The sequence below is a fragment of the Lipophrys pholis genome (assembly GCF_963383615.2).
Source record: "Lipophrys pholis genome assembly, chromosome: 1".
Lineage (NCBI taxonomy): Eukaryota > Metazoa > Chordata > Actinopteri > Blenniiformes > Blenniidae > Lipophrys > Lipophrys pholis.
Window position 1 is genome coordinate 6,660,451 of NC_137635.1, and position 13,594 is coordinate 6,674,044.

A 13,594-nucleotide genomic window follows, 5' to 3' on the forward strand; every position below is an offset into this window, starting at 1 on the left:
CTTTCGGTAATGTCATATAGTTTTCATGATATGTAAAAATGTTTTCCGAAATGTAAATTTGTCTCACGTTTTGTCAAAGTGTTTCACATGTCGTAAAGTTTGAGTTGTCAGTTTGTGCAGCTGCCGAGTCGACGCAGCTCGCTGCAGAAGAGTCATCGACTTCCTGTGCTGAGGTGTTGTTTGTGTCGCACGCCGGCGGCGGGAAAAAAAAAAACGCTGAGAAAATATCTGCTTTCCTGGCAGCCGAACGTCTGACGTGCTGAGGCGGCTCAGACTGCGTGTGCAGGACAGTGACCACTGCAGCATGAGTCAGGTGGGACACTGTGTGTGTGTGTGTGTGTGTGTGTGTGTGTGTGTGTGTGTGTGTGTGTGTGTGTGTGTGTGTGTGTGTGTGTGTGTGTGTGTGTGTGTGTGTGTGTGTGTGTGTGTGTGTGTGTGTGTGTGTGTGTGTGTGTGTGTGTGTAAGTGTAATCTGCTGACCACAGGGCAGTCTGCCGCCTCACCGGCTGAGTGTTTGTGAGGAAGCGCTGCTCCGTCCAGTCTGTGCCTTTCCAATCACTTTAACTGCACATGAAGCAAACCGTCACCCGAACATGAACCCCCTCCCCCCAAAAAAAGCCCACCACTTTCCTTTAAACATACATCTGTCAACCCTAAGTAGCCTTAAAACATCATTCCAGCCTGGTGAAATTGAGTTATATCATCCTCTATCCTGACATTGATCATATTTGCCAGCGGAGCTCAAGCAGAGTGGATGATAACCAGTGAGCTGATCAATTACCCACTGGATCCAATTTAACCACCAACACTTTCCCTCTGCTGGACCGGCCGGAGACGCAGCGCTGGGATATCGAGTGTAAATGCAGCAGGAGGAGGCCTGAGTGGGTGTGAGTGTTTTTCTTTTGCTGGTGGAGCTCCAATCAAAAGGGAAGTGAGTTTATCCAGCGGAGCAGAAATCACAGCAGAGTGTTATCTGCATGGAAGTGTGAGAAACCAGAGTCACACTTTTAGTCACCAGCTTACATGTGTGTGTGTGTGCGTGTGTGTGTGTATCTGTTCTCAAGTGTAAAGAACGTCACCCTTGATTACACACCGTCCACTTTGGTCCATATGAGAGAGATCATGTCGATGTCAGGGGGAGGCAGGTTCTAAAACAGGTTCAAGAGGGTGAACGGACGACCCTGAAAGAGTTGGGCTAAGTTTAAATAAACGGAGTTTACCAGGGAGGGTGTGTGTGTCACACTTCTCACAGCCAAGGTCAGATATGAGAATCCACCCCCCCTCCCCCCTTCCCCAGTGTAAATGGATCCACACTAACTCGGCGTTCGTCTCTTACTTGATGGATTTGATCCACTCCTCCTTCTCCTCTGGGGTCGGGGCTGATATCCTGTACACCACGTGGTTTCCCTCCACCACCCGCCCGTCCGCCTCCGTCTTACAGGCCTTGATCACCTGACCTTTGTGGTTGGGGTTGTAGAGCTCAAAGCAGTTCTGGGGGGAGACAGAAGGAGACAATGAGTGTGTCCTAATAGTCCCTCCTATCTCCTAATAGTCCCTCCTATCTCCTTTCCTATCCACTTCTCCCTAACCCCAGAAGTGTTTAAGTGGCGGCCATGATAAGGAGCGTTGGAATTCTCACTAAGCTAAGGAAAGGAGGCTCAATGCTTCCTTTACCTTTAGTTCCTCTTTTCTTTTGATTTACATTCAAACCTTGAGATATTTGACATTATATCAGAGGTTAGAGCCTCACGGGAAAGTGAGAGGAATCACCTTTATACTACTTTTTATCACATTTTTAGTCTTTTCATCACGGCAGACGTCACTGACCTTCACCGCCATCGGATCATTATTACGCCACCTAGTGGAAGTTTGGTCTGATTGTCACAACAATGTGTTCGCCTTTCCCAACTCCTTTAGGAAGCCTCCTAACACCTTTCCTTAACTATGTTCTGCCATCCATGGGGTTAAGGAAAAGTGGATAGGAAAGGAGATAGGAGAGACTATTAGGAAGCACCCAATGACTTCAGATGCATTATGGGGGAAAAAAACAGGCCAACCTCAAAACTTTTCCAGTATTTTATCTTTTAAATGCAAATAAAAGTAGAGGAAATGATCCTTACTGGTTTCCTGGGTTCATCCACCTCCCTGATACTTAGGTTTTCGAGAGGTATAATCCCACGAGGCTCTTTATCCTGAAAACCAAACATCACAACACATCTCTACTCCAAAATCAGAAGAAAACACACAAAAACAATTCAGAATCCAGCCCACTTTCACTTTTAGCATCCAGATGACACCACTGGTCAAAAATTCTGTTGTTTCCTCACTGGAGGATCTTTAAATAGAAATAAGTGAGCTTAACAGAGCTTTGTTCTCTCTTTTTCCACATAAATTCGGATATTGATTCTTTTCACTTCAGTGAAATTAAGTTGGAAACCACCGAGCTTCATAGTGATGGTCATAACAATTACTAGATATGTTAAAATCAAAAAACAAGGTAATGTTTAAGCGTGATCTAGTTAGTTATTGTGAAAAATGTGAATGCTCTAAACAGGAAATTAGACTTTTCCAACTGGTAACCATTGTAGGTCTCAGCTGTAAATTCCCTGATTAATAGATCTACTCAAATGTCTCATCAACATTTTGTCAATAATTGGCCTAAATCATTCATATCAGTCATAATTTACATAATTTTCCATTTAGTTTTCTGCTGTGTTGATGATATAATTACTAGTATTTCTACATTAAACTGAGGCTGAAGCGTCGGAGAGGAAAACAAAGGTGCGACTGCAGTTTCATTCATTCATCCCGGTCATGGAGAGTACAGCGCCCGGGGGAGAAGTAACCCCCACATTTTTTTCATGCTCCATCTTCCGGCGTTGCCATCGTGTCTCTGAGGCCAGATGTGTGTGTGTGTGTGTGTGTTTGTGTGTGTGGGGGGGGGGGGGGGGGGCAGACCTTGAGGAATAGCTCAGTGTTGTGCTTGTCATCTTCCTCCTAATGAGGGAACGTAGCAGGGGGAGGAAATGCCCAGGGACAGCTGCTCACAGCTGGCTGTGTGTGTGTGTGCCTTTTTGAGTGTGTCGGTGTGTGTGTGTGTGTGTGTGTGTGTGTATGTGTGGGGGGGGGGGGGGGCACTTGGCTTATGACTTAGTGGGACCAGATGTGTGTTCTAGACTTTGCAGATGTTTCCTACAATGTCTCATGTTAATTGCTGGGGTGAGGTTCATTTAGGTCAAAGGGGCTGCATCTGTTAAATAGCAGAGCTGGAAGGCAGAGACGTGTGTGTGTGTGTGTGTGTGTGTGTGTGTGTGTGTGTGTGTGTGTGTGTGTGTGTGTGTGTGTGTGTGTGTGTGTGTGTGTGTGTGTGTGTGTGTGTGTGTGTGTGTTTTCAACTGTTGTGTGCGCAGCTGTTAAACCTTAATATGCAAAACTATAGAAAATGGAGATTCTTAAAAGAATTGTTTGATATTTACCGTCTACACATTCGATGAGAATCTGTCTGAGTTGTGTCGCTCATACAACTGCTAATAATGACAATAAATGGGTATTGTTGATGGGAAAGCTTTACATTCAATTTGATATCCAATTTAAATTATTAGCTGCAGAGACACAAGATGGTCCAACTGTACTCACTGTACTCAATACATTCAATTTAATCACCCCTAAGTGAAAGTACTGACTGATGTACATTGAAAGGTAATATAATATATGATTGTTATATAGTGCTACGTAAGAAAGTAAGATGATGTAGTATCACGTTTGTGGCTGTTTTAATATGAATTTAGTTTTTTGTAGTTTACACAACATTTCAAGCGAAAACGCATCGTTGTTGCTTTTTCATTTGAGAAAAGTTTTTTCTTATTTATGTGATTCTATGCTGGGCCACTAGCGGGTGCTGTTGGTTGTTTTCATAATGAAACCCCGCACATAAGAGCCAGAGGACAACACGCTATAAACATCAACTACGGCGAGTACGCAGACATTCCTATGGGCACACGATGAAGTTGGATTGCTCTCACATGTGAACTAACAGTGTTTAAGCCGTTTCCACGGAGACAGGGCGTTTTTTAAAAGTCCCACCTTGGGAGCCGTCCTCAAAAAGTTGCATTTTTCAATGATTCCAAGTAAACGGAAACCAAAATGTTCCACATTCTGTTTTTTTATTAGATGTTTACTGGCTGGACTTTCATATCCAACCCTCAGTTTGAAAAGCAGATTAAGCAAATTCCTTTCTGTCGTTATTCTGTATCACGATGAACGTACACCCACATCAATCTGCCCACTTACTGTTGTGTATTCAAAGTAGTAGAGGCAGTTGTCAGTCAGAATGAACCACCTTCTCTTCCACGTCTTCACCCGGCCGCCTGTGAGGGGAGAAAACACACACGACAATTCAGCTCAAACCGAGGAGGCGACAACGATCCTGCATGCAACGCCGGATCCTGCAGGAGGCCTCAGCTCCACGTGCCACATCTGGTTCTGATCCCTCTGCATCTGAGGCTGGATGTGCCTCTGGCTTCCCCCCCTCGGTCTCCGGGGACACGCGAGTGGGGGGCTTGTGAAGGCAGTTGAACCCAGAGTTACCTTCCAGTAAAAATCCCCCCCCCCGGACACATTCACAGCATTTCTATCACACAAACTAAGGCAGGAGTGCACTTAACTAGTGTTGAATGCCTTAATTAATGTGACAAGCTCGCCCCCAGATAAGTATATTTTCATAATATAAGACAGAAATTTGTAATTACTCATGGATTTCAGAGGCACCAGAAGTTTATGTGAAACACTATCTGTAGGAAACTGATGCTGGAGTAACAATGGGACTTAACATCTCCATCTGTCTCTATCATAAGATAATGAGGATTATTAGATTTTATGTGAATGACACCATCCGTGAAGCAATGACTGAGCTTCCTATGTAATCAAAGAAACATAATGTGGCTGATGTCAGTGTGTTGGCTCTAATAGCGCCTGTGCTGACTGGAAGGATTGTGCGCCAAGCAGCCGTTACTGATGTAATCAATATGTAATGTTCACTTGACCCAGATTTTCATTGTATGCCCGCAGCTAAAGGAACATCCAGCATCATTTCATTTATGAGCAATACTTATGTCACTTTACTTACATTTGGGGGCAGTCAAAGCATTTCACTCCCAACGAAAACAAAACCTCAAACTCCTCCCAATGTTTGGTACTTTCAAAGCAAGAAGCTGTCTTATGTAACAGCTATTATTTATTTTGGACGTCGACTGAAGAACCGGCCCGGTTTTCAGGTTGGAAATACAGATTTATCATTAACATCTTTGTTTGTGGCGCCACGTTGACAGTGTCGAGAGGGAGTATCAGATCATTTGTCTCAGAGGCAGAAAAAAACAACAAAAAAACTGTCTTCCTCAAGTTCAATAATTCAGATGGTTACTTGCTGAATTGTTTTAGGCCTTGGGCATGCAGAACAGACTGAACTTCATGCAATGACTGGCTGCACACCGATTATAAATGTGGATCAGATGTTAGTTGGCATGCGACACGTCTAAAAACTGTTGGTTGAGATAAGGACACCGATACGTATTCTTGTTTTAGCGTCAGCTCAGAGATGTGTGTTTTTACATCTGCACCTGTTGTGCCTCGTTTATTTTGCCCCGGAGAACAACTGCAGGCTGGGAAACCTGCGGTAAAATATGTAAATAACAACAGATTTTGACATGCTGCTGGGGTTTGACGGTGATGGACTAAGACACGGCAGCAGGCTCGGTGCTTGTTAACGGCGTCGTGTTATGAGAGCGGATGGAGCTTCGCAGCAGCGGCGCATCGGACCGAACACATGCCAGCAGAGCGCTCCATTCAAACAGCAGCACAGGCCTCCCATCGATTCGTGTTCAGAGTGATGGAGATGAAGTGAAATGCGTTTATGTGAAACGTGGACCAAAGGCTGGTGATCCAAACAGAGAGACAGGAATCCATGACGGGCCGGTGAGAGACAGAGTGAGGCCTGCAGGGCAGGAAGTGAGGATGAAAAAGGAAGAGGGACCGAGGGTCACTAATCTCCTCGACGGTGGGTGTGCATCCCCGCCGTGCCGACCCGAAGCGATGCGTTTAGTAAAGCAGCGTGAGGTGACCCGCTCCACTCAACACTTGTGTCAGAGTCACTTACAAAACTACAAACCAAAGCCTGCAGCACTTTTTGATTGTGATTTGATTCAATTACTTGGTTGAATGCATTATAAAATACAAAGTATGACTATCATGTCGTGGTTGTTTTCCTCCTCAAACCCTTTGTGGGGAATTCAGTGAAATGTCAAACCTCAGATTACTGTCTCGGTTTATTTCAGCACTTTAATTGGATCATATGTGGCCCATAGACGTTTAAATGTGTTATACTGACAAAAATCTGACACATTTCAAGTTTGAGAAGAATCAAAATTCAATAAAAATCTCATTGAATTTGATCAAAGTTTATCTATATGCTATTGAGCGCTACTATATGTTTAAAGTACCAGAATCATAAAGGACTAAAAACAGTGTTTTCTGGTTTATTTATTATATTTTCAATTGAATACCATTATCAATGTAAACTTAGTACTTTGACAGAAATGCAAAGTTTCATGAAATGTTCACCTGTTTTCTCGTGAAACGTTTTGTCAACGGGGCATAACACTTAATGTAGAAGACAGAAAATGTAATGACAATATGACTTTTAACCTGATCATATCTCCAATCAAAGTAACCTTCAGGGACGCATGGCATCACAGTGATCCTGACCTTTAACCTTTGACTGACAAAATTAAATCAGGCAATGAAACGAAATAGAATGAGATGCACATGGTTCCATGAAAAAGACTAAAAAAGTAAAGTTTCCAGCCTGTTGAAACTAAATTCAATGTTCCAGCTGCAGAGAAATAAGACAGCAGATGTAAACACAAATCGATGAGTGAGAATTCACCATGAATCGAAAAGATCCCGAAAACTTTCTTCGTCCCACAAAAACACCCTTTAATTTGTTTGCTTGTGATGCTGAAGAACGACGGGTGAAGAAGCGGACATATCGGGTGGCTGTGGTCTGAGGACGGCGAGCGTTCAGGTGAAGGCGCTCTGCGTTTGCGCCAACGATCATCCAGCCTCCTTCAAAGCCATGAAGATTATGCAGCCAATCACCATGCAGCATGAGCGTGACCCCTGACTGTTAACAGCTCGAGCATGTGAAGGAAAAGAACCCACCACCTGACAGTGTTCAATAACTTATTTCCCCACTTCGAGTGCAAATACGTGGTGAATAGCATGTTTAGAGACCGGTAGCACTTAAAGAGTTAATGTCAGCCGATGGACTGGGAGCACGGAGGAGGAAGAAGCGTCACCTACCTCCTAACACAGAGATTTAAGAGTGAAGAGCCACAAAACAGAATAAAAGAACAGAACAGAGGGTGGAAAAAAAATAAGGACAGAGTAAGAAATGGAAAACACAGAACAACTGGGAAAAGACAGCAATCATAGAAGAGTGATGACGAGCTCGTGAAGAGAGGGTAGTAAAGGAGAGGAGACAAGGAGAGCAGATCAAAGCTGACATACAAAGACAGAAAAGACACTTTGCAGCTTCATCCCAATTCTCCTCGAAAACGCATCAAGCATGAAGGCCGGCAGTTATCTGGGCAAAAATGATTCCAGGGCAAATCTCTTCACCTGACAGCACCAGAGCCAACGGTTGAGAGCAGCCATCTTTTGATTTCTAGCTTATGACGCTCTTAATAACTAGACTTAATCGTATCTTAATGAGACGTTATTTCCATATCATCCCAGCAGGACCCTTCAGTCTCTGAGTGACGTTTACTGGAGGTTTCTAATGGGGGGGCAGCGCTTTCAGCCATCAGAGTGCTCTCATGTAGATGGAGCTCACAGTTTCAGTCAGGCTACGTTCACACTGCAATTACCATTTTTAGCTGGGGTCCGATTCTTTTGCCTGATTGTTCACGTTTTAAACTCGAGCTGTATCAGACTGCAGCGTGAACCTGATCGGACCTGACGTTTTCAGGCTCCAGAGCGCAGAAGACGGTGCTGACAGAAGTAAATATGGATGCCACGCCGGTGAGCACCAGGGTTGCCAGATGTGACTCACTGTTTCCAGCCTAAATGTCAGCCTGTGTAGGAATCATGTTCAAACTGTAAAACTATTATATGTGTAACAAATAAACACTCCATAAACACACGCACGCATGAAATAAACAAAGTTAAAAGGTAAGAAAATTTGGCTCCCCAATTGGGGGATACCTGCCATATCTGGCAACGCTGGTCAGCACGTAGATTCATTTTTAAGTGGTTGTTAAATACGAGCAACAGAATCTAATCACAATGAGCTACTCATCAGTGATCTCAGTCACACGTTAATGACGAAGGGGTCGCATGCAGAAAAATATCTGGATTGGTTCCACATAAGACCGAGGCCTGGGTCAGATGTGGGTCACTTGTGAGCAAAAAAATCAGAATTGGGTCACATTTTCCTGCCGTGTGAAGGAGCCTTTTGAGAGGCTAACACAATCTCTACCTTTAACGTTAAATGTTCCTATTTCATGAAGCTTAAAATTAAACTGGCTCTTGGACCATTTTTTGTTCGGCTGCTATAGGTTCAGTCTGCTGGGAGACCTACACTGAGCTTCTTTCCTTTTTCACTCCTCATTTATTCATGTTATTTAGGGATGCACCGATACCGATACCAGTATCAGGACTCTGGTCCGATACTGTGTACTGTAATGCAAGGCTGTACAGAGGTCGTTCACGGTGACGGATAGCCTTCACATGTCATTTGTATATGGAGTATAAATTACTGTGAGGTTACTGGCATTTAACAAGTACTCATATCAGTACTTGGTATCGCTAAGTAGCTAAAGGTTAGGACTCGTTTTAATACTGGTTCTTAAAATGAATAAATGGAGGGTTAATGAAAGCGGTTGTACCAAGAAAATTAATCATCAGGAATGATTCATCATTTAAAGTAGCAAAATCAATTATATGAACTTTGCAGGGATTCCTATTTGTAAAAACTGAGGAATAGCAAATTAATGTATAATTCTTCTGAGGCTAATCGACGTTTATCATCAGCATTGATCAGGATAATTCCACCATTGTTGCCCATCAGCTGTCGGCCGTCAGATCCCACATCAAACAGTTGGTGAAAACCACTTCTCATTCCAGTCCTATTGATGACTTGTCTTTATGAATCAATCAAAGGTTTCTCTGTGTGCGACATACCAAGCTTTAAGAGCCAGCCCTCTCTATCCGGGTTGAAGAACGTGTGCGTCAAGTCGTTCCCGTCGTCCTCCGGGATTTTGAAGGGCTCGTTCTTGATGCTGTCGTAAAGGTTCTGTAGGACAGAAGAGAGGCGGGGCCATTAATCACACAGGAAAAGCCTAATTCGTATGGAGCGCGTAGGACAGTGCCATCACGGAGATCATTCATCACACACACACACACACACACACACACACACACACACACACACACACACACACACACACACACACACACACACACACACACACACACACACACACACACACACACACACACACACACACACACACACACACACACACAGTCATTACAGGCGAGTCCCCACCCTGAGAAGCTCCTCTGGCAGATCCCCCCCCTCATTGATGCCTCTGTTCATGGAGATGAAGCGTTCCACGGGGGGCTTGTCTCTGACGTTGGGGTTGTGCAGGCTGGTGTTCAGCATGATGATGGCGAATGATAACACGTAGCAGGTATCTGACAGCAACAGGGAGAGAATCACATGCTTTACACACGTCTGTCGTGTCATCCAGAAACACACTCCCCCACATCAGAGACACTGAAACGATCTACCTGCCACTTTTTCTCAACCAGAGTCACTCTGAACGTGGCGATTTGGTTTCTTTCATTTGATTTGTATTCTACCATGCTCTACGTTTTAGTTTGTATGGATGGCGTAACATGTTCATATCTCAGAGCATATAAGTGGATGTCGTCAGCATATAGTGAGATTTAGTTTTTTAGGACAAACAGCAGAGTGGTTCAGGTGATTAGCAGCTCACATAATGACAGTCCGGGATCCAGGATCAGGGTTTTAGTTGCATGTTATTCATGTGCAGACATGTTTTTTCTCCAGATCCCACATTCCATAAACATGCTTGTTATATTAACTTAATTGTCTGTCTGTGTTGATGATTTGTTGCCCTGCCTTTCATCCAGAGATAAGCTCCAGCTCCTGTGGCACAATAAATAGATGACCTTCAGCGTTTTGGAGCCATGTTTAAGTTTTTCTCATTTGCAATTCAAATCCAAATGTCACAGATAACAGACAAAATGTTTAAAAAAAATTTAAATCTCAATCTCAATACTGTCGACATTTTCACCAGGAGAAAAGTGAAAATGTTTTTCTAGACAGTTGCACTTCATTCTATCAGCCAATCCATATTCTGTACTTAATCCAGTTCAAGGTGGCGCCGATTCCAGCTCACTGTCTGTAACAGACAACCAGTCCATCACAGGTTGTTAGCAATAATCTTAACTTCATCATATAATCAATACCTTGAAGCTATCCCCTTTGTGTTTCTTTTCATTAGTGTGTTGCTGTTAAGCTATTTGAAATGTATCCAGTCACATTGCTGTATTTTCATTTTGTTGTTTATTAACTTTATGACATTTTTTCAAGTTTAAGCGACACTTAAGAGGAAACGATGGTGGAAACATGGCAGGTTAAAACCATCTTTCCTTAATTATCGCTGAAAAAGAAACGGTATCATATCCAAACACATTTTGTTATTTATTATATTCAATTTAACAAAATTATTTCTACTACATTATTTATTTATTTATTTATAATAAAATTAAGTGAATAATTGAAATTAATCATTATATGGAAGTAATATAATAAAAAATAATAATAATGAATATTATTATTGATATTATTGTTATATTTTTTGTTTCAATATAATTTACATTTTTGTGATCTAATGCATTTGCAAATACATTTTTAAAGGAATCGTTCTTGACTGTCAAGATGCTTCTCATAAATCACTTTTCCCCAATCTTCCAGACTATTAAAGAAAGTATGCAAGAAGGTGGTGTGTGTGTGTGTGTGTGTGTGTGTGTGTGTGTGTGTGTGTGTGTGTGTGTGTGTGTGTGTGTGTGTGTGTGTGTGTGTGTGTGAGATGAGTTTCGAGTCCCTCGGCTGCGTGTTAATGTTCAGACTCACACGGGTCAGTGGCTGCCTGTAAATGAATCATTCATTCTCTGTCTGCTCTCACTGACACACTTTGCCCGTCCTGCATTATCTCCCTGCTCCTCTTCATCACAGCAGCTCTGTTCAGCGGCGGGAGAGGAATGACAGCGAGCACAGAGACTCTCCACCTTCTCCTGCTTGTGGTGATTAAAGGTCTGTGATCACGTTGTGTGTTTGCCCTTGTGTTGATGCTCCACCCTGCACCCACAACAACTGTCTCACTTAAACATTCACGCCTGCTGAAGTGCAGTTTGCTCTTTAGACTTTATAGGCAACTGAGAAAAGAGGCACATCTCATGAACTAGATTGTCTCTGCTGCTTTTTACAGTCACTTTACATTTATACACAAATCTCATATTTTCTAAAACTAATAAAAGCATCGGAAGGAGCTCAGCTTTGCCTAAAAAGGAGAAGAATTACCTGAAGGTCACTGAATTCTAAATCATCCTCCCTCCATGGGACAGCCTGTACCTGTTCAGCGTCGTGCACAACGGATTGCTCCTCAACCACTTTAATTATTCACTGACAGATGTAGCCGGAGGCTTTGTTTATCACCAGACCATGTATCACTCAGCCAGGTTGAGTCCTCCTGAATAATAGATGACCCCTGTTTGCTGCTGGTTGTTTACTCAGCCGCAGCGAACTGCAATCTGTAGTCGCAGTAATCTGGTTAATCCATATTGAGCTGTAGTTACCGTAACTCTTAGAGCTTAATGATAGTGATGCATTTAAAAAAGACAAATAGGCCATCACTCATACATCCAGCCGTGGGCGGTATTTTGTTAGCACATTAGACTTTACTTCTCGTTGACTACACACACTGGACTTAACCTTGTGCACAATAATAAGCCTGCGGTCGTCAACCGGCCCGACTTGTAGCCCAACGGGCAGAAACTGTCGCATTTAAGTGGAAATTAGTAATAATTGATTGCATCACTCTGGTTGATTAATGGTTGAATGAAATCATAATCATTAGAATTATGGTGTAATCAAGGAGTACTGCTGAAGCTGAATGAAGTAAAAGCATGAAGAGGCCAAGAGAAGATTAAAGTAGGTTAAAGATATAGAGAGTGAACGAGGCTCCCGTTCACGCGACGAAGTTTCAAGTGAAAACGTTTTTGTGGCAGAAAAGGTTCCCGCTTACGCAGCAACAGTCTGAAAACCGCTGAAACACTGAGAACTGAGAGATTTGCACAGCTTCTCCCACTCAGTTTTCTCACATGACAAACACTTTAATACTCTAACATTTCCTTCTATTGTAATAATAAGCTGCTTTTAATAAAAAAAAAATTTTTAAATCATGCATGTGATTTAGATTCTATTGCTTCCTTGTCTATATTGTTCCATAAATTGACCCCTTTTACAGATATGCGACGCTATGAAAGTGATTCCAGAAAATGTTGTGGTTGCCCGTTTCCATGGAGATGGAGTCAGACCGTTTTTTTAAAAAGTTCCGCTGGGGAGCGATTCTCAAAAGGTTTTCAGTTCTTTCGAGCTTCGTCGTCGTGTAAACGGACACCCAAAACATAAGTTCTGCGTTTTAACCTGAAATCGTCGCCACATCAGCAGCGTCATGACGGCAGAAACGTTCGTTTCAAGTCAAAGCCGGCATTTAAATTTAAATCCAACGTTGATATTCAGTGAGTCTGACCTGTGGACTGGAAGACCCCGGGGTTACACTGGCAGTACCGCGAGGCAAACGCCTCCATCATACGGTCGATCTTCTGCGCTTCGCCCGGTAAACGGAAACTCCACAGGAACTGCCTGCAGCAGGAGAGGAAGGAGCGTTCACACGTGGTTCTTTTCACACCTCTGGATCTGCTCGTTGTGTTTCGCTGACCGTAGAGCCTGGACCAGGTTCAGATCTGCAAACTCATGCAGCTCCACGAACGCTTGGAGCACCTTGATGTTGAAGTCGTCCCTGGTGGAAACAAACACAACACAGAGCTCAGCGTGTAGAACGTCTTGTTTTTAAAGTAGGAAAATCCAGAGGTGTCACAACACTCCTGCAAATAGAAGAGAGGGAGAAAAGAGCAAATCCAATCCAAGCTGAATTTGTATTGTTCAAATCAAACCGGGTGGTTTGTGTTTTCTGTATGACATTGCTCTGCCATAAAATTCTTGGGATTATTTTTAGCCCCACTTGGGGTTTTTTTCTCGTTTATTTATGGGGTTTGGCTTTTTTTTACACCGCACTGTGCAGAATGAGAGTTATAAATAGGATTATTGCTGAAAGGTTCTTTTATTACAGAAAAAGCTCAACAGTGACTGTTGAGCTTTAAAAATACCAGAACTCAAAGTGCATGTGGCGAAACAAACCGAGCAGCGAACGAGGAGCTAATCTTC

At 43.0% G+C, this 13,594-nt stretch overlaps 1 protein-coding gene across 3 annotated transcripts in view; it reads right to left on the reverse strand.

The window, feature by feature from the left end:
* The window catches only part of LOC308113982 (cytohesin-3), a 35,764-nt gene that overhangs the window by 2,596 nt on the left and 19,574 nt on the right, over window positions 1-13,594 (reverse strand). For 2 of the 3 annotated variants that reach the window (XM_080470584.1, XM_080470585.1), the window contains exons 6-12: window positions 13,089-13,169; window positions 12,900-13,012; window positions 9,605-9,753; window positions 9,238-9,349; window positions 4,291-4,367; window positions 2,121-2,192; window positions 1,337-1,491 (exon numbers count right to left, since the gene is read on the reverse strand). In XM_080470584.1, the coding sequence (XP_080326710.1) occupies window positions 1,337-1,491; window positions 2,121-2,192; window positions 4,291-4,367; window positions 9,238-9,349; window positions 9,605-9,753; window positions 12,900-13,012; window positions 13,089-13,169 (759 nt within the window). Of the gene's footprint in view, window positions 1-1,093; window positions 1,182-1,336; window positions 1,492-2,120; window positions 2,193-4,290; window positions 4,368-9,237; window positions 9,350-9,604; window positions 9,754-12,899; window positions 13,013-13,088; window positions 13,170-13,594 lie in introns of all 3 variants that reach the window. The other variant, XR_013935584.1, reaches the window with a different exon arrangement.